The 21520-nt window shown below is 44.1% G+C and overlaps 1 protein-coding gene across 2 annotated transcripts in view; it reads left to right on the plus strand.

Annotated features, from left to right (window-relative positions):
- Window positions 1-306: 306 nt before the first annotated feature.
- The window catches only part of Prorp (protein only RNase P catalytic subunit), an 82638-nt gene continuing 61424 nt past the window's right edge, over window positions 307-21520 (plus strand). The window contains exons 1-3 of one of the 2 annotated variants that reach the window (XM_060387505.1): window positions 307-1289; window positions 3498-3545; window positions 4240-4372. In XM_060387505.1, the coding sequence (XP_060243488.1) occupies window positions 307-1289; window positions 3498-3545; window positions 4240-4372 (1164 nt within the window). The remainder of the gene's footprint in view (window positions 1290-3497; window positions 3546-4239; window positions 4373-21520) is intronic. The other variant, XM_060387506.1, reaches the window with a different exon arrangement.

A 21520-nucleotide genomic window follows, 5' to 3' on the forward strand; every position in this document is an offset into this window, starting at 1 on the left:
GTCAAACTAGGAGGTCCTTCTTGTGCTTTTCCCTCAAATTCGAAAATCGTAAAGGTTTCCCGTTCTGGCTTCTGGTTTAAAGGGATTGGTTCTGGTGTTGGATGTCCCTGTTTAATGGAGAGAACTCGTGTGCTTTCCTTGCGATTAAATCACTTCTAAAGCATAATCTTGATTTGTTTGTAAGGCAGAGACAAAAAGTTACCTTTTCAAGAATTCTGCTTCAGCTATCTTCAACCCCCAATCCCTTAATTTTACATAGTAGAGTGGAGCAGTTTTATTTTTAAGTCTCTTTAAATCCACTGCAGAATGACCTTCTATTTGTCTGGTTTTCGGAGCTTTCCGAAACTTTGGAAGAGCAGCCCAAAGTTAGGCCCTGCGACCTCTTCTGTCCCCTTTTTCCTCACGGTTAACTGTGTCACCAGGAACCAACAGAGATGGTTTTCTGTTAAACCCACGTCCCCTCCAAATAGCAAAGCAATGAATCTGCTGATTACCAAGGCAAGAGCACTCAAGAAAGGAAGTGACAGAAATGAGCACGATTCTTCGGCTCCTCATTATTTTGCTGCTGGAGCAGCTAAGAAGAGGTCACACATAAATAGTAACCCTCAGAATGGGGATCCTGCCTCGCCACCTGTGAGAAGCACTATCCAACTTCCAACTAAACCTTTGAGTTCCAAAGAGTGGGATAAACTTAAAGAAGATTTTAAAGGAAAGGCCAATTTTGAAGCCTGGGTCATTTCACAGATGGTGCGCAGCTGTAGTTCTGTAGACGTGGCTAAGTCTCTCCTGGCATGGGTAGCAGCGAAGAACAATGGCATTGTGGGATATAATTTACTCGTCAGGTATTTGTATCTCTGTGTCTTTCATAAGGAGACATCGGAAGTTATTGATGTCTATGAAATCATGAAAGCCAGGTACAAGACTTTAGAATCTGAGGGTTATACCCTTCTCATGCGTGGATTAATCCGCTCAGACAGATGGAGAGAGGCCTTGCTGCTGTTAGAAGACTTTAAAAAAGTCATGACCCCTTCAAGAAAGAACTATGACGACTGTATACAGGGAGCCCTCCTTCATCAAGATGTGAACCTGGCTTGGAGTTTGTATCAGGAATTGTTAGGGCATAATCTCATTCCTCTGATGGAAACTTTAAAAGCCTTCTTTGATTTTGGCAAAGACCTAAATGATGATCACTATTCAAACAAGCTACTGGACATTCTTTTGTATCTAAGGAACAATCAGCTGTATCCTGGAGAGTCATTTGCACACAGTATAAAAACATGGTTTGAAAGGTAATTTTGATTTTGTATATGTGTTTTGTCTTAGTACCTATATTTTAAAACTAGTCCCTTTTTTTGTGTTGTTAGTTGCTGAGACTCCTGTTATTCGGGTTATGCCTTTTCCCGTCTTGATATGAGTTGTTTCTCCTTTAAGACAAAAGATTCTGTTAAGAAAGTAGTAGGAATAATTTGTGTTAATCTCTGCTTGTCACATAAAAGGGAATTATAGAGCACCTTTTGTTTTTATATAAAGAGGTGTCTTCCTTTTAGAACTAGTATTTTATTTTCTGAGGCATCTAACATGAATAATGGGCAACATTACAACAAGAAAAAGGTGTGAAAGGGTTTGGGTGTTGAGCAGATGCATGTGTGAAGAAGAGAGGTTGACTTTGGGTTTTTTGTTTTGTTTGTTTTGGTTTTTATCAAATTTCACCGTACTTTTAAGAGAGAGAGTCTGTGTAGACTCCGAGGTAATAAGCCCCAAATCTGCCTGACTCCACTCCCATATTGCTGGGGTGACAGGTTCAGGCTGCTGTCCCAGGTGTGTACATGGGGATCTCAACTCAGATCTTGCTTGTGCCGCAAGCCCTTTACCCAGTGATCATATTCAAGCTTTAAAAAGTGCTGACTGAAATAATGTACTGGGCTTAGACTGTAATCCCTGTGTTTCATCACATGGAATGATTGGAATGGATGGCCAGTTCCTGATTAATCCTGATGTGCAAGCATTAAATGGAAAAACATCCTTCCAGTTTATTTTGGATCTTTTCTTGTTTGGCCAAACTCCCCTTTGCTTTGACTCTTGTTATTAATCAGATAACTGTTCATTGCTTCACTCATTTATTCTCATTTCTTCACCATTACTTTATTTCAGGCCATTTCCTAAAAGCTCATTCCTTCTTTTCTCTCTTTTTGTTACATATCACGTTTTAGGTAGCAATCGTGTCTAATTATCTTAACATACTTATTGAGTATCAGAAGAGGAGTGAGAGTGTGAAAATCTTGCAATACCAAGGAGTTTTGGGTTTTTTTTTCTTTTTTCTTTTTTCTTTTTTTCTTTGAGACAAGGTTTCTGTATAGCTCAAACTCACAGTGACCCACCTGCCTCCACCTCCTGCACCTGTCAGAGTGCTGGGATTACAAGTGTGAGCTACCATATCTGTCTTCTTCTGTTTTCAGATATACTGTTTTTCCAGTAGAGTTTTAGATATTCATGTCAAAACCACGAAAAGAGATGATGGGAAAGGAATTAAGATTGAAAATAGGTACATTTGTGTTTTTGTTTTGTTTTGTTTTTCTGTAGCCCTTGGCTGTCCTGGAACTTGCTCTGTAGACCAGGCTAGCCCTGAACTCAGAGATCTATTTGCCTCTGCCTCCCAAGTGCTGGGATTAAAGGCATGAACCACCAATGCCTGGCTGGGATATTGTTTGAATGCAATTTTAGATTTGAGTGAGGTCATGAGGTCATGAATTAACTGGGGAAGGAAAGAGGGCGATGGAATCAAGAATCAATATGAGGTAATGGTAATTTATATAAGAGGAAAGATATGGCAATTGAGTGAAGAAATCACTAAGTAATTTTTAAATGGCGCCAATTACACTAGAGCCGTGTGTATATCTGGCATCATATCTATGAGGATGCCATGCTCAGTTTAACTGGGAATGCCATTCCTGGCAGTGGTTTATGAGGCAGCAGCAGTACAAGAAGTGAGAGGAATTACTCCAAGCAGGCGCCATGTCAACAGCTTTCTGAAGAAGGTTAGAGTTAAGAATGTGATTTAAAGAATGTGTCTACTTTTTGCATATTTGTAGTGAAAGTAGATTTAGATATGGGTTTTGTTCTTGTTTTGTTTGAGATAAGGTCTCTGTAGCTTCGGCTGTTCTGGAACTCTCTGTGTAGACCAGACTGGTCTTGAACTCATAGAGACATGCTTGTCTCTGCCCTCCAGAACTAGAAATAAAGAGCATGTGCCATCATGACCCTTAGATGAGACTTGGACAAGAAGGCTTATATCAAGAGATGAACCAAAAGGATCTAATAGAACACTGTCTCATCCTTAACCCTGGTCACAGCCTAGAAGCCATTGTGAAAGCCATCCCAAGAAAGTATTCTGAACTTCTCAGAGCTCTTCCTTACAGAGTGTTATACAGTGGCTGTCTGTCATTAGGTTCAGCAGGGATTTTTAACTTTCTGATAATTTGGTTTGTCATTTTTTATAGTATTCCTGGAAGACAATGGAAAGGACAGTTTACCACAATCCAGAAAAGGTAAAGACCATTGTTTGTCTTCAATTTGTTTGATTCAGACACGATAAGTTCTGTTGGTACTGACTTAAATAGGAAGGGCTGGAGAGATGGTGCAGTGGTGAAGAGTTCTTCCTGCTCCTTCCGTAAGCTCTGGATCAGTTCCCAGCATCCATAGCTGGTGGCTCACAGCTGCTATAATTCTAGTTTCAGGTGATCTTCGCCCTCGACCTGTACCTGCACTCACATGCACATGCACCACACACTCACACAAACACGCAATTAAAAATAAATCTTCAAGCCAGGAGGTGTTGGCACACGCCTGTATCCCAGCACTCAGGAGGCAGATGAAGGCAGATCTCTGTGAGTCTGAGGCCAGCCTGGTCTGTGGAGTGAGTCCAAGAGAGCCAGGACTACACAAAGAAACCCTGTCTTGAAAAACCAATAAATAAATAAATAAATACAGAAAAAAGAAAACAAAAAAAATTTTTTTTTCATCTAGATGCCTAGCAGTTGTCTTTTCTGGGCTTTCTGGCAAGCTGATAGGTAATATTTTCAAGTTCACACACACACACAAAAAAAAAATCAAATGTGATGATCACAAAGGTTTTAATATTATTATTAGTACATTTTTGTTTCCTTGTGCTTTGGAATTACTCATTTTGGGAAAAAAGTTATTTCCCAAGACATTATTTAATCTAAAACATTTCACTTACAGTGGCCAGTGTTCAGGCTGTGGCAGAGCCATTGAGTCTATTCAGCTGAGCCCAGAAGAATATGAATTTCTCAAGGAAAAGTTCATGAGGGATGTGATAGACGGTGGCGACCAATATAAGAAGACGACGCCTCAGGTGAGTCTGGCAGGTGTTACGGTGTTCTCAGATTGCTTGTCCAGAGCAGAGGCCAACAACAAGAAAAAAATTGTTGGCAAATATTTTGTGCTTTGTGAGCCGTGCAGTCTCTTGTAATGTTTTGGTTACATTATAGTTAAAACAGCAATGGAGAATATATAAATGAAAGATTGTGACTGTTCCGCTGACACTAGTCACAAGGACTAGGAAGAGGCCAGCGGGTGAGGTGGACCATATGCATGCCCGGGGCCCACGGAGGAAAGGAAAGGCATCAAATCCCCTGGAACTGGAGTGGCTGTGAGTCACCATGTGGGTGCTGGGAACGGAGCCTGATCTTCTGCAAGAGCAAGTGCTTTCAGCCCTGAGCCATCTCTCCAGCGTGCCCCACTCCCATCCTTCAACTCTTCCTGTGCCCCTCCATCTCAGATTTATGGCGTCATTGTCTTCCATTATTGTCCTTGTGGGCCTTTTCTTACAGAGGACCTCAGTTCAGTTCCCAGCACCCATATGGTAGCTTAAAACTACCCATAACTTCTGATCCTGGTACCCTCTTCTGGCTTCCACCAGCACCTGGCACACACACACACACAACACATATGCACATGTCGACAAGACACTCATACACGTAAAATAAAAATATATCTTTAAAAGTTATTATTATTGGGGGTCTTCTAGAGGTCCTGAGTTCAATTCCCAGCAACCACATGGTGGCTTACAACCATCTATAGTAGGATCAGATGCCCTCTTCTGGCATGCAGATAGAGCACTCATACATAAAATTGAATGAATATTTTTAAAAATTATTGTTATATATCTATACATAAATGTATGTACACATATGTATATTCTCTGTCTGTCTATTTATCTAATCGATCTATCCATCCATCCATCCATAAACCTGCTGGGTACATTCAATGTTGATCACTTATGTGACCACTTAGGATTTGATAACCTATAGTCTAGATGATTAATTTGGTACATGGATTTCTCAAATTTCATATCTGTGAACCATAAGAATATCTTAAAATGCAAATTCTAAATGAGATGTCGGGAATGAGGCCTAAGGTTCTGTATTTCAAACAAGACTAGATGTTATTTTGGTCTTTGGCTAAGACTGTAGGCTATTTAACTGTTTACTCTGCAGCAGTTTGGTACAAAGGCCTTTGAATATGCTATATGCCATATGCTTCTTCCCTCTGTTGCTGATGCTCACCTGTGTGGGGCAGGGTATTGTTTCTATGACACTGGGCATAGAAACAGGGTCTCCTGCACATATACCAGGCAGGCCCTCTACCACTAAGCTCCAAGTCCCAGTCTCTGAGGCTGTTTGATCACTCGATGAAGAGAGTGATTGACAGATCTCTCTGTATGAAGGCACATTTCCCGCTCTATGGTTAATAAGTAGCCTGTGAGGTAACATCGTGAGCCCATGCTGATAGCATGGCACCCATTACCCTTTTATCCAGTGGTTTTAAACATGATGGAAATGATCCCCAGTTTGAAATTGCAAAGAGGTGCTTTTGTCATTATTTCAGTTCTTCCAACATCTAGTAACTGGCATTATGTTGTATGAAATATTTCTTCTCTTTTTTTTTTTTTTTTGTCACCAATGTAGACATAGGACTCTTTCATAACTCTGTGTTGGGATCCATTGCTGTCATTTATATTGATTTTCCCTGACATGGCTAGTGGGAGCCCCTTCAAATGGTCCTTGATCCTTTGACACTTGTCCGTCCCTATCCCAGGCACTCCCCAGTCATGGAGCTCTCCTAAGTGGATTCTTTTGCTTCATACTACCAACAGCTCCACAGTGCAGGGATTCATTTTAAATACTTACTTATTCTAAATGAATAGAAGGAAGTGTTGTTCATTTTTCTGTGCTGATTTGAACTCAGATGAAATCTTCCCCTTGGATCCTGATGCTTCCAGGTTCTAGGAAGTGCTGTGACTAGCAAAAGGATTTGACGTGTTGAGTCAGCCCAACTCACAGAGCTGCCAACTCTCTTCATAGAGCTTGGGGACATAAGTTTTTCCTTGGCTCTTTACTAGTATCGTTTCCTCTTCCTTGTGCCCTAATTCTTATGGTAAAAGAGGCTTAAACTATTAGAAAATAATAATAGCTACAATGTGTATTTAATGATTACTGTCAATGAAAAAAATGAATTTTAAAGAGAATGTTAATTATGGAATCAATTATGATCTGGGAATGTAGATTCAAGTTACCCCAAATTCCATTTTCCAGTGTGGTAGCTGTTTCATTACATTTTTAGAGGAACAAAACAAAAAGTCATAAAAACTGTCTAGTGGAACCATCACATAGGCACGCTACAGTGGAGTGGGGAGGTCTCTGTTACAGGCCTCAGGTGCCCTGGTGACAGCTGGTGGAAGAGAGGTGTTTGTTTCCAAAAGTGTTTACCTAATAGTCACAAGGATGTTAGATCACATGCAGAAGTGGACAGTAAATGGCTATTTAGAGGGTTAAAATAGCCCAAGATAATTCAGCCCTGGACCTTCAACATTCCTGCTTTCCATAATCACTGGAATTCTAATCAGTCAGTCAGCCTTTTAGAATGTTGAACATAGGTGCAGCTCTTCTTTCTTTCTTTCTTTCTTTCTTTCTTTCTTTCTTTCTTTCCTGCCTCCCTCCCTCCCTCCCTCCCTCCCTCCCCCCCCTCCTTTCTCTGGGAACTTTGCTTGACATCATGTATGTCATGCACCTCTCGGCCTGTTATAGTCACAAAGTCCGAAAGCTCGGGATAAGAAGTGTGGCTGTGGTTCACTGGCTGGATTGATTCAGGTCTCAATCTGCAGGAGAGGGAGGCAGGAATGGGTTTAGAGCACTTCCATTGAATAGGAGTGAGACCAACTCATTCTGAGCTGGAACGAGGAATTAAGGGTGAGGGGTAAGGTGGGTGAACAGATGACATGATGAACTTGGTGCTTTTGTTCAGACTTGTAGTTTCTCTGAAGTGCAGGAAGCAAATTGTTCACTTAAAGGAAAGAAAATGATGGTAGCCTTCGGGAAGAGTTAAAGTCCTAGAAGGTTGGATCATTTGTGAAACAACGAATCAATGTATTGCTCTGGTGCCCGAATTGAGGCTGGAGGATGTATTACCAATGGCATCGATCTATCACAACAAGCCGTTTTCAGAAGTCTTAGGCCATCTGTATAGGAACAGAAAAGACAAGTGAATCTGATGGTGCAAGATTTTTCTAGTCTGGTACAATTGAGGGAAATGGGAAAATAAGAGTTGAGATGTAGGTGAGAAGGTGGCTGGGTGAATGAGACTGTGTTTAATGAGGAAGGAAATGAGGATGGTGTGAGCTCGTGGGCTTGGAGGTGATAGGAATAGGAGTGGACCAGGAGCTCCTTGAAGTTGAAGAGCATAGAGAGCATAGCCGTGACAGTCAGGGTTCCGTCAGTGCTGCCCCGAGTTGAATTTTAGAGAAAGTGTGTGTGGAGTGCAGGTGCTAACAAAAGCCAGATAGGGCTGGACAGACAGAGCCTGCAATGCCAGCAGCTCATACACAGAGACGTCGAGAGTGTCCGTGGATGAGACTGATTTCACTTTATTTATTTTTTCCTTTCGGTTCTAGGGATCAAACCTGGGGTCTTCTGCATGTCAGTCGGTACTATTGGGCTGTTAGTCCTCTATGATAATCTGCATCTTTCCTTCTCTCCATCAACTTCCCTCTTCAAAGTCTCTCTCTCTCTCTAAGACAGAGCTTCTGCCAGGTGTGGTGGAACACACCTTTAATCCCAGCATTCTGAAGGCAGAGGCAATTGGTTCTCTGAGTTTGAGACTAGCCTGGTCTAAGAGTTCCAGAACAGCTGAGGGGTCCACAGGGAAACCCTGCCTTGAAACAAGCAAATAAGGAGCTCAGAGGACAACCTATGGGAGTAGTCCTTGCCAACCTGCACTTGTTATGTAGACCAGACTAGCCTTGAACTCTACCTCCTGAGTTCTGGGATTAAAGACAGGGGCCACCATAACTGCCCTCCCTATATGATACTTTAAAGTAATAATTACACATCTATGAAATACTTGTGATGTGCCAGCATTTTGCTTTTTTACTTACATTGGAGATGAAAACTGAGTGAGTAATTCAATATGCTAGTGTCTGTCACAGTGAGTAGCAAAGAAGGAAAGGTATAGAATGACGCATATCAAGGGTCAGCAAACTGTGGATCACAGAGCAGATCAGGCTGCTACTTGTCTGTACAAATTTGTTGGAGGAGCTGGAGAGTTAAGAGCACTGTCTGCTCTTCCAAAGGACTTGGGTTCAATTCCCAGTACCCACATGGCAGCTCACAACTGTCTGTAATCCCAAATCCAAGGGATCTGACACCTTCACACTAATGTACATAAAATAAAATTAAATAAATTATTTAAAAAAATTTTTTTTGAACACAAATGACATCATTTATTTATGTACAATTTTCGATTTGTGTTTGTCCTGAAGAATTGAGTAGCTACTTAAGACCATATGCCCTGCCGAGCTGTAATATTTACCATTTGGCACTTTAAAGAAAACATTTGCCAACCTGTGGCATAGGTGAATGTCAGAAGCCTCAGCAGAAGCAAGGAGACAAATATGAGTTTAAAGGAGCAGTGGGAGGAGAAGGCCTGTGTCTGTGGTTGGTCTTGTGTTTGTTGTCTGGGCAGGATGTTGAATTAAAGGGTTTTTTTCTATGCCAGCTTTAGTTCCCAAATAATGAGACAAGACCTGTTGCATTTATTAATAAGCTTCAGAGCACTATAGCTGGGCAGATTCTCATCTATTCTAACCTGACTATGCTAGCCTGGCCTACTTCCCAGCCACATGCCTGTCACCTGTCCTCTAGTCTCACCCTGACTGCTCCTGCTCCATCTTTGTCCTCATGGCCTTCTGCACTCTGTCTCTTTCTTTCTCTGTCTCTGTCTCTGTGTATCTCTCTGTCTCTGTCTGTCTGTCTCTCTTTCTCTTTCTCTCTCCCTAAGTCCCCCAGACTGGGAATGGATATCTTGCCTATTGTCTCCTCTGCTCAGTCATTGTCTCTTCAGTTTCTTTATTAACCAATCAGCTAGCTGGGGAACACTCTTTACACAACATTGATACAGGACATTCTTCAACAATCATGACAATGCTCATGTCTGTACTGCAACCTGATCTGGGGCACAGAAATCAGAATCTGAACACACAATGTACAAGACCAACCCCCAACTGCAGAATGAGTTGATGGGGTAAGATTGAAATCCTAGAGGGTGGGGAACTGCTTAGCAGGGGTGTCTAAGGAGTTGCTTCTCTTTAGGAACATTTTTGGGGACAGCCCGGCATATGATTTGTTCCAGTGCCTGCGGAGGAACATAGAGGGTGTACAAATGTTGAAATGGGTCCTGAAATGGATGCCTCCCCTCTTAATGTTCTTCCCTCTCTCTGGAGGAGCCCTGATCAGAAACATGTTTGAGGAGAGGGTGGTCCTTCAATTTCTGATACTAAGTTTTAGTGCAAGGAGAAGGCGAGGGCACAGATGAAGCTCTGAAAGGAGAGTTAATGTTGGAGGTTTAGTAAACTAAATCCTAAGAATGCCTGGGCTCATCCAGAAAGAGAGGGAAGCTCAGTGGGTTCATTTGAGAGCCTTTTGGGGTGTCTGGGAACAGCAACATGGAAGGAAGGTCGGAGAATCCCTTAGCGGACAGGACAGTGCTCAGGGCAGTGTCAGAGACTCCAAAGAGGTCAGAAGAGGACTGATAAACAGTGACTTAGCAACCAAGAGGTCACTGATGGCCACAGGAATGCAGGTTAGGCAGTACTGTCAGGGCCAAGTTCAGCCAGGTGCGAGCGGCAGAAGGAACACATTCAGAATAAATCTGCTTTTGAAATGCTTCTTAAGAATGAGATGGGATCTTCGTGTCTAGAGAGTGCTAGGGCCAAGAAGGCAGGAAACCCACCTCTGCCTGTTCACAGAACGAAGAGACGTCAGTGAAGATAAAATTGTTGACTAAGCCTTGGAGAGATGATTCAGTGCCTGAGAGCTCGAGCTGCTCTTCCAGAGGACCTGGGTTCACTTCCCAGCACCCACATGGCAGCATAGCAAAGCTAAAGCCATAGGGGCTGATAAGATGGCTCAGCCAATAAAGGTGCTTCCACCAAGCCCAACGACTCGCGTTTGATCACCAGAACTCACACAGTAGGAGGAAGGACTGACTCTGACTTCTGCACATGTGCCATGGTTCACGTGGGCACCTGGGCACACACTGACAATACATAAAATAAAAAAAAAAAGTCATGTTACATGTTATTTTGCAAGTCTTGTTTGTGCTTTGTTAGTTTCCCGTGACTGCCCACACAGAATGCCACAAATTGGGTGACTTTAAATAACAGAAGCCACCCTCTCAGAGTCCTGGGAACTAGAAGTGTGAGGTCACGGTGTTGCCAAGGGGATGAGCCCCACCCCCCACCCCGGGCCAGCTTCAGAAACAGCCCTCTCCCAAACATTTTGTTCTCCTCCCCCTCTTTTTTCCCTTCCTAGCTTAAATATCCTACTTTAACTCCCCTGGCCTGGAGAGGTCCAGGTGTTAGGGTTTTCCAAAGCTTCCAGCTGACTTTCAAGTGCAGCTGGGTCTGATCATGACCCCTTGTAATGTGAGGTTTTGATGAATCTTACTGCTTAGCAGCTTTTCTGTGGGGTAGAGAGAGAACATCTCTAAATATTTAAGAGCAAAAAGGCAACTTTTAGTTTTTCTGTTCTCCCCCCACCCCCAGACAAGGTTTCTCTGTGTAGCCTTGGCTGTCCTGGACTCACTTTGTAGACCAGGCTGGCCTCGAGCTCAGCAGTCCACCTGCCTCTGCCACCCAGGGTGCTGGGATTATAGGCGTGCGCCACCATGCCCAGCTCAGTTTTTCTGTTTTTAATTAATTTTGAGACACAAGCAGTCTTTTGTTTGCTTTTTGGTTTTGTTGATTTTCCAAGCAGGGTTTCTCTATGCAGCCCTGTGTCCTGGAACTTACTCTGTAGGACAGGCTGGCCTCGAACACAGAGATCTGCTTGCCTCTGCCTCCCTAGTGCTGGGATTAAAGGAATTTACCACCACCACCTGGCTGGGGATTTTGTTATTGTTGTTGTATTTTACTTTGGAGGTTTTTTTGTTGTTGTTCTTTTGTTTTGTTTTTGAGACAAAGTTTCTCTGTATAGCCTTGGCCATCCTGGAACTCAGTGTGTCGACCAGGCTGGCCTTGAACTCACCACCAAGTGCTGGGATAAAAGGTGTGCGCTACTTCATTGGGCATAAATTTAGTCTTTGGTCGAGGTGGCCTAATATTAAGTGTACCCAGACTGGCTGTGAATGCGTGACAAGCTGCCAGCATCAGCTTCCCCGACTGCCAGGATTTTAAGTGTGAGCTGCCAACCACACCTCCTGTAAGAAATGTTCGTCTGCTGCACTTAGATGGTGCAGCCACCAGGTGGCAATAGAGTAACGTGATAACCAGGTTACTGGGCAGGTCAGTCCGGTTAAAGTTTCTCACACTGACAGGCGTCTGGCGTTTTGTTTTCAGTTAGTGGGTGGTAGGAGGTAAAGAGAGGGCTGTGGGTGTGGATTTTAACTGAGCAAAGCAGAACTCTGAGTAATTTAACCCAAGACTAATTGTGTGGGCATCAGTGAAGACCAGAAAGAAAAAATAAAATTGGGTCAGGCATGGAGGCCCACAGTCCTCTTGCTGATTCCTCCTCAATGCTGGGTTTATAGGTGTATGCCCACCACACCTGACTCGTCCTCTATTCATTTCCTTTTTCAGACAAGGTCTTTCGACATAGTCCTGGCTGTCCTGAAACTCACTCTGTAGACCAGGCTGGCCTCAAACTCACAGGGATCCTCTGCCTCCCGAGTGAAGGGCCATGGGTCACCAAGCTATGCTCATCCTTTGTTTTGTTTTGAGACAGGGTTTCTCTGGATAGCCTTTTGTTTGTTTTTGAGTCAGAATTTCTCTGTGTAGCCCTGGTGTCCTGGAACTCACTCTATAGACCAGGTTGATCTCAAACTCAGAGATCTGCTTGCCTGCCTCCTGAGTGCTAGGGTTAAAGGTCTGTGCCACCACTGCCAGGCTTCATCCTTTATTCTTAACAAAATAAATAAGTAAATTACAGTCCATTTTATTTCTTTCTTTCAGCAGGCAACTGCTTACATAAGAATCCAGGCCTTTAGGATTGGTAATGGAGCTGGTTGGTGGAGCGTTTGACTAGTCCTTTGACTAGTACTTGAGAAGCCCTGGGTTTAATCCCTAGGTTTATAAACTTGACATGGTAGCACATACCTGCAGTCTCAGCAAGTAGAGGCAGGAGCATCAAAAATTCATGGCTCATTCTTGGCTACATAGTGACTACAAAGCCAGTCTGAGATAGAGATACGTAAGAGTGCCTCAGAAACAAACAAATAATTAAAATTTCTTAATTTTATTAAGGAAAACATTCAACGTGCAAAAGTAGAGAGACTAGTAAAGTGGACCACCTTTTCAGTGATGCTGTCTTGTTTCATTTATGTCCCCACTCATTTCCCCTTTGCCTGTCAGATTAATTTGACAAATCTAGCAGTTACTCGACCTATTACAGATTAACTTTTTTTTTTTCCAGTTTTTCAAGACAGGGTTTCTTTGTGTAGCCCTGGCAGTTCTGGAACTCATAAAGATCTTCCTGCCTGTGCCTCTAGAACGCTGGGATCAAAGGCGTGCGCCACCACCTTCAGACTTACAGATTCACCTTTAAGTAGGTTTCTTTGTTTCTCTTACCTTAAAAAATATTCCTAGCCAAAAGATGGTGGAGCATGCCTTTAATCCCAGCACTTGGGAGACTTGGGAGGGAACCGCACAGGTAGATCTCTGTGAGTTCAAGACCAGCCTGATCTATAGAGCGAGTTCCAGGACAGCTAGGGCTACACAGAGAAACCTCTCTCTCTACACACATACGTGTGTGTGTGTGTGTGTGTGTATTTCTTTTTAAAATTATGCTTTCCTGCATATTTAAAATACTTTGGAATAGCATTTCTTAAAATTTTTTGGTTTCAAACCTTTTTGTGGTCTTATAAATTATTGGGGCATTGGGAGGGTGGCTCAGTGGACAGAGTACTTGCTTTGCAAGTTTGAGGACCCGAGTTCAGATCCCCAGGATCCAAATAAGAATGGGGCATGGCAGTGTATGTTAGCCACTGGGAGGGGTGGAGACAGGTGGATTCTTGGCACTCGATGCGGGCAGTCCACTTGAGGCTCAGTGAGAGACCCTGCCGCACAGAGCAGGTGGGGAAGCAGCAGTGGACAGCACCCATGCGCATCTTCTGTGTGTGTGCAGTTCTGGCCTGCACAGATACTCACGTATTATACCACAAAGGCAGACACATTCCGCACATGTACACAGGGAGAACTTGAGAGCCGCTTTATGTAACTATTGTTTCTGGTTTAGAAATGTTCTCTGATGACCTTTAAAATGAGAACTATCACGTTGGCACATTTTATGGAAATTTTGTTCAAAACAAAAAAGTAAATAGTGTCAGTGAGAAAGAACTGCTTTAGTTATCTTTGCAAGTCTCTTTAATTATACAGCTTAATAGACCACTTTCTAAAATAGCACTGTCCGGAGCATCAGTTAGGAGCGAGGCGAGCAGAAACCTTGTCTCTAGCGCCCTCAACAGATGCTCATCTTGGTCTCGTCCAGTCAGTGAGCTTCTTCGAAGCCTGTTTAATGGGTGCTTGCTGACCTTGACAACAGGAACTGTGTTCCTGGTCTGCCAAAAACTGATGCTGCTGTGGAAAGGTCCCGATTGGTTTTCCTTGGGGCATTATTCTTCGGGGATACTGGTGCTGCCTTGGAGCTGAAATGTCTTGAACTGTAGAATTATAATATGCAGAGAGGGTGTGTTTATGTGACAGTGGATGGCTTTAATTTTTTTTTCTTATTAGTTTGTTGTCACTCAATAGCCCATGTAGATTCAAATTCACCATGTAGTTCAAGCTACGTGGACCTGCCATTCTCTTCTGAGTGCTGAAATTACAGGTTATTCTTTACTGTGCCCAGCTAGGACTGCTTCTTTTTAGCTTTGGATGTGGCTGTGGGAGAGATGTAGGTTTCTTACTTGCTTTCAAGTATCACCTTTTTTTTTTTTTTTTTATGAGTGTTTTGCTTGGGTGTATGTCTGCACCACTTGTGTGCCTGGTGCCTGTAGAAGACAAGAGAGTGTCAGATCAGACTGAACTAGAGTAACAGAAGGTTGTGGGCTACCACGCAGATGCTGGAACTGAACCCTGGTTCTCTGCAAGAAAAGCAAGTGCTCTCTACTGCTGAGCCGTGTTTCCAGCTCCTCAAATACCATTTTAATGAAAGAGTTGACAGCCATCTTAGACTGTCTCAAAAGGGGGGGGGGGAGAAAAAAAACAAACAAACAAAAAAATTCCGGTCAAAATAGACAGCTGGAGGGTGCAGAGGAGGTGGCTGTCCCAAGCATGAGGACCAAAGTTCAAATCTCCAGAATCCACGTGAAAGCCTGAGAGCAATGGTCCGTATTACAGAAAGGGAACAGGGAGACAGGAAATTCCCTGGAAATTCCCAAGCCAGCTGTCCAGGCTTTCACAGCAGCAAAACAAAGAGGCAGTCACAAAAGGCAGAAGGGGTGAAGACTAACCTCTGGTGTTGTCCTCTGACCCCCACACACCTTTACATCCGAGTGCGCCTTAGAGTGGGAGCCACAGCAGGGTGGCCCCGCAGGGAAAGGCACTTGCCACCAGTCCTGACCACCTGAGTTCCATTCCCAAAACCCACATGGGAGAAGGAAAGAACTGACTCCGTGGAGCTATCTTCCAACCTCTGCATGAATGCCATGGCCTATGTGCACACACACTAAAGAGAAACATTTATAAGAGACAGCCAAAGAAGATATAGTAGGCCATTGGTAACCCGACGATTCAAAACTTTCAAATAATTTCAATAGCATGCGATTCTCTTTTCTGAGAGAAAAAGGGAAGGCAAATTCCATGCAGGACATTTGTTTGAATTCTTACAGTGACAACGAAATCAAACTGTCAATCTTGCTTGATAATCTCTTCAGTTAACTGAGAGAAGGGATGCCTTCTGATGGTTCTCGACTTGCAGGACTTGCAAACAAGATGGCAGTGTGAGAACAAAATAGGTTTATCTTGGTGGAGGGCATTGTTTATGTTTGAAACTGACCTGAAACTGCCATGTAGACCAGGCTGGCCTTGAACTCACAGAGACCTGCCAGCCTCTGCCTCCTAGGGCTAGGATTAAAGGTGTGCACCACGGAACTCAGTCTTCTACAGAGGCTAGAGGTCTGTCTTTAATCGTTTTAAGTTACAGGGCAGAAATGCCAACTGTGGTTTGAAGGGCAGCTGGACACTGTAGATGATATAAATTGAGCTCTTTATCAGTCCCCAGAACTTTCTTTTCTGAGTTTAGAGATCTTGCTATTTCTAAGATAAAACATGGGATTTTCCTTCCCCAGATTAAAGGAAAAAAATGTGATATTAAGTTTGGGGAGCTTCATGGCATTTAAAGATCCAAGAAATTGTGTTCTTCTGCATTGTCTAAGCCGTATCCTTTTGATGTACTCATTTTTGATGTCCATTCATGAGTGACTAGCTTTCACTTACGGACATTGTGCCCAGTGCACCCATAACAGTCAGCCGGTGAACTCCACAGTTGAAAACCTGAAGGTGATCTCTGTGTCACCAAGGGTGTCACTGAAAGAGTTCTGGTTATAAAGGAGAAGTAACCAGTAAACTCAGTAAGTGCAGGGAGCCTGGGTTAGGCCCAGCATGAGCCTAATTTCGAGAAGGGATGAAGAGAACTCAGGAGATGGGTCTTTCGATGCAAACTCGAAAGAGGTTTATTTTGACCATTGTGCAATGGGGTCACCCCTGCTGGTCAGCAAGGAGTGGCACTGGGAGACAAAGGCCTTGGGTTTTTAAAAGACAAAGCGCAGGAATTTTGAAGTTGCAGTCTTGGCAATTCAGGATTGGATGAGGAAGCTGTAAAGTGAGGTAATTGGTTAGTTTTAGGTGCTCAAGCTTGGCCAGTCCTGCCAAGTGTGGGTGCAGCTGCAATTAAAGGTGGGGGTGGTTTTAGCTTATCCTTGAAGACTGGGGCTGTGGGCTTTTGGCTGGAGGTCAGAGTCTACTCAGAAGAAGGATTGAGGCCATCTGGGTTCGTTGCTAAGAAACACTATCTCGAAGACAAGGCTCTGGTCATTCTTTTTGCTGAGTGAAGGTCATTGCTTGCTTGCTTTTTTATATCTGTCCTCACAGATAGGGTCACATTCCTCCGTTCTCTGGAAAGGTACTAAGAGGCTTTAGCTTAACGTGGACCTAAAACTGGAAACTATAGGCTTTAGAAGACATATAGGTTACAAAGTTAGTCTGATCCTTTCACCTGTAACTTAAGAGGAGGCCAGTTACTCCTCGCAGTAGCCTCCCTTGGTGGCGTTCACACAGCAGACACGTTCCTATAGGGACATTCCTTGCAGAGGCGGGGCTCGCCTACCTGCCTGCCTTTCTTCTTGGAATACTTTCGTATTTCTGCATTGTTCTTCATACTTTCTCGCTTGGTTTTTACTGGAGTTTTGAAAGTTTTTATTGCATGTATACACGTATGTCTGTGCACCACACAGAGGGCATTGGCTCTCCTGGAATTGGAGTGACCCACAGTTGTAAGACTCTGTGGGTGCTGGGAATTGAACCTGGATCCTCTGGACAACAGCTAGTGCTCTGAACCACTGAGTCATTTATCCAGCTGCTTTTTACTGGAATTTTGCCAACTAGAGTTGAGTCTCTTTGATGAGATCTGATTAGAAACAAATGTGCTTTTTTCTGTGCTTACCTTTTAATGTCGCCATGAATTTTGCTTTACCAGGTCAGGAATGTCGTTGATTGCTCTCCTCGCGGTGCATTCGTGGGTTTTAGGTATGGAGAACGTTTTAGGGGCAGATCTGAGAGGGGTGCTTGATTGGAGGCACATGTGGGTGAAAATGCCAGAAGCTGAGGGATAAAGTCAAGTTTAGGAGTTACTGGTTGCTAAGAAATTTAATAAGATATTTTCTCTAGTTAATAAAGGGTAAGTATGCACAGGACTTCTGACAGTTTCCACATTGGATTATCTTGGCTTTAAGAGATTAAAATTTAATAAGAAGTCTGGTGGCTCATGCACTTTGGAATCCTAGCACTTTGGAAGTGGATGCAGGAAAATGAGAAGTTCAAGGTCGTCCTCTGCTACATATTACACTCCAGAATGGTCTACGTAAGATCCTGTCTGAAAGTCTGAATGAATGAATGAATGAATGAGCAAACAAAGGAATAAATAGCATTTTAGTATTTTGCAAATATCAGCTTATTTAACAATCTTTAAAAATTTTTAAGCAGTGTGTATGTTTGTGGGAATGTGTACACGAGTACAGGTGTTGGCAGAGGCCAGAGGGGATGTTCCCCCTGGAGCTGGTGTTATAGATGGTGTTTAGAAGCATCTCAGGTCCTCCTTGAGAGCTTTTAATCACAAAGCAGTCTCTCCAGCTCCCAAATTTCTCTACAATCATGAAAAAGTTACCTTGCTGCTTCCGTTTCTGCTTCCTGATCTTTACAGAGAGGGCTGGACGGATGGTTGGCAGTGTCCCTTTGGAGCGCTTTGATGTTAAGGTTTTCTGTTGCCAAGCAGCTCCTTTATGTAGTAAAAGGCCAGATCTTCCCATGGAGCAGAGCTGAAGGTGCAGCTCTGAAGACTAGAGTAGAATGGGACGCTGTGACCTGAGCGTGTGGAATTGCAGCCCGAGGGTTGCGCTGTCAGTTGAAGGCAAGAAAAGGCAGCAAATCGTTCTTGATGTGTCAGCTGTGCAAAGTCTATTGAGAACCTCCTGTCCTCCGTTAGGGTCTGAGGGCAGAGATGTGAAGCTTCTACATGCTGAGCAGGGTGCAGTGTCTCAGCAGTCAGGTTTACAGTGATACAGTGATTGTTCTGCAAGACTTGAAGAGCATTGAGGGTTTGAGTAGGGTCGCATGGTGTTCGCATGTGTGTCCTAGCACTAGAAAGGCCGAGGCAGGAGGATTGATCATGGGTTGTCAGGCAGCCCGGGCTACACAGTGAGTCCAGGACAGCCTAGACAACATGACCTTGCCTCAAAAAAAAAAGTAAAGAAAGAAAATAACCTTAAAGTGGGGGGGGGGGGGGCGTGGAATAGATGGAGTTGCAGATAACACAACATTGGCCTGAGTTCTCAGGTAAAGTTAGTTAGCTCCTGGGGACTTACTTGTTCTGTCTCTTTTGTGTATGATTTAAATTGCCATTATAAATTTTTTAATTGACACTTTATGTTGTGGTAAAGTGTTGGCCATGCAGACTCGAGTTCAGCTCCACAGCACGTAGAGAAGCTGAATGTGGAGACCCACGTCCAGGTGTAGGAGGTGGAGACAGATGGACCACTGGACCTCACTGGGCAGTCAGCTGAGCTGCGCTTGGGAGCTCCCGGCTCAGTGAGAGGCCCTGGCCCCAAAATGAGGTGGTTGGGTTTAATCCCTAGGACCTAACTGGTAGGAGAAAACCATCTCTCAAAAGTCATCCTCTTACCTCTACACACAGGCCAAGACACATGTGAATGCACACGTCACACACATGATCACCCACAGACAGTCACACACACACAATCACACACAGACACAGTCACACACACACACACAATCACCACAGACACAATCATACACACCACACACATACAATCATCCACAGACACAGTCACACACACACAATCGCCCATAGACACAGTCACACACATACACAATCACCCACAGACACAGTCACACACATACACAATCACCCACAGGCACAGTCACACACATACACAATCACCCACAGACACAGGCACACACACACACAATCACACACAGACACAGTCATACACACACACACACAATTACCCACAGACACAGGCACACACACAATCATAGTAAGTAAATAAATAAATAAATGTGGTGGAATGAAAACACTAATAAAGTAGGGATGAAGAGGAAGACATCCAGTGCCACCATCTGGCCTCCGCCTGTAGGTGTTCGATCCTACATCCACCACACACATAGCGGCAGGGAGGGAGAACTGCTGTCTTAGATGTATGCACACGCACTTTCAGGGTAAGAGCGATGCAGACAGAGGCTACATGACAGTGCATCCTTAGTGGTTTCTTGCAGAGCAGCATCTTTCGGTAGCATCTCCCTTAAAACTATACACTTACATTTGTTATAAGATGAAAACAATCGGGGACATCACTGTAGAGTGGACGTCTCCTTTAAGCGAGTATTTTGAAAAGTGCTGGCTGCAGAGCCACGTGGCACTCTGTGAGTTCCAGGCCAGCCAGGGTCACATAGTAAGACTCTGTCTCAAAGAAAACAAAGCATCCTGAAACCTGGGTGTCCATCGGTAATGTGCTCCATTTTCTGTTTGAAGCGGTGTGGTTCCATGTCTGCGCGGGATAGGTAATGCAGCTCCGTAGCTCCCACGTGGGCTCTGGAGAGGCTTCCTAGTGTGCATTACGCTGCTTCTGATTTACAAAAGCTAACTTAAAAGACAACAGTCCTCTACTAGCCTGTACTTGCGAATCACAGCACAGTGAAACAGTGAACAGGTGGTCTGGAGAGACGTGGTCTGGAAAGCTGGTCTGCCCTGCCTTCTGGCGCAGGTGTGAGATAGATTGACTCTGAGGTGGAGAGGCTTCCCTGATGAGAACGGCCTGGGCCATCATGTCCTCCACCGCGCTAACTGGGAAGTGCGAGCTGCAGGGATTTCCAGCCTTTGTTAATATGGCCCCGAGCTCATTTCCTCGGAGTTCTTGCTTGGGTCTGAGCTGTGGAGCAGCTGCAGGAAGTGAAATGTGATTTCAGGCGTCCCAGCTTTTCGTTTGGAATTTTATAACTGCATGAAGGGGGTGTGCATGGATTGAGCTGTCTTTGTGGCTGGTTAAAGAGTAGGTTGGTTTTGTTGTTCTAGAATTCCTTCACTGCAGTTGGGCCGGCCTAATGTTTTCAAGCTACAAATATTCAAATTGCCTCAACACCTGCGTTTAAGGAGCCACTGCTTTGGACCTAGATAAGGGCACATCCTGCCATGTTAAGGAGTTCCTTTGCGGGTTCTGGTTGATAAATGCTTGTGTTTTGTTGAGCTGGGTGTTTATTTTGGAGTCTCTGAGGTGAGGAAAGCTGCTGGGAATATTCTTTGGGAAAATATAAGGCCCTGCATAGGTAGGATGGCCTGGGGCAGTGAGAGGAATTCAGGAACCCTCCGACCTCAGCAGACCTTTCCTGCAGTCTCTGCCAGTGTCTTGAGGCCTAATACATTCATTCAGTTTTCCAAAAGTATGTTTCGGATGCTGGCATGGTATCATACTGCTCTAACCTCAGCATAAGTGTGATGGAGAGGTCAAGGCCAGCTTGGACTAGATAGGCTGGCCCTAAGTAAACAAACAGGTTCCCCTGGTACTGCCTTTGCCTAGTGTTTCCTTGCAGAGCAGGAAATAAATGTATCCTTTCTACTCTGCAAAAAAGACAACACAAAATTTATTAGGAGCCCATCCTGCCTCTTAATATGGGCCAGATCTTTGCAGGTAGAAAATTGTGATGACTTCTTCCCACGTCACTTGCTATCTTGTTTATGACATCGGCCGCCACACCAGCTGTCAGAGACTTCACATAACTGCAAAAGAACTGGTAATTAAGTGCCAGAATAGCCTGACAGGTCACCCCTGCAACCTCTGGATACAGAGCTGTTGATGGAATAGCCTGACAGGTCACCTCTGCAACCTCTGGATACAAAGCTGTTGATGGAATAGCCTGACAGGTCACCTCTGCAACCTCTGGATACAGAGCTGTTGATGGGCACCTGCCTATCAGCTGTGTGGTCAATGAAACTATAAACAAGTACTCACGTCCAAATTTAAGTTTATTCTACTGTATTGGGATAAAACTTTTAATTGCATTTATTTCCTGGAGAGTCTGTGGGCGTGTGCGCATGCCCATATGTTCTTGGGCTTGAGCACACCCCATGGTACAGGTCTGGGGAGTAAAGGACAAATTTCGGGAGTCCTTTCTGTCTTTCTATCATGTGGGTCTGGCTGTCTGGTTTGGCAGTAGTCGCCT

Source organism: Meriones unguiculatus, chromosome 7 (assembly GCF_030254825.1).
Source record: "Meriones unguiculatus strain TT.TT164.6M chromosome 7, Bangor_MerUng_6.1, whole genome shotgun sequence".
In the NCBI taxonomy this organism is placed as follows: Eukaryota; Metazoa; Chordata; class Mammalia; order Rodentia; family Muridae; genus Meriones; species Meriones unguiculatus.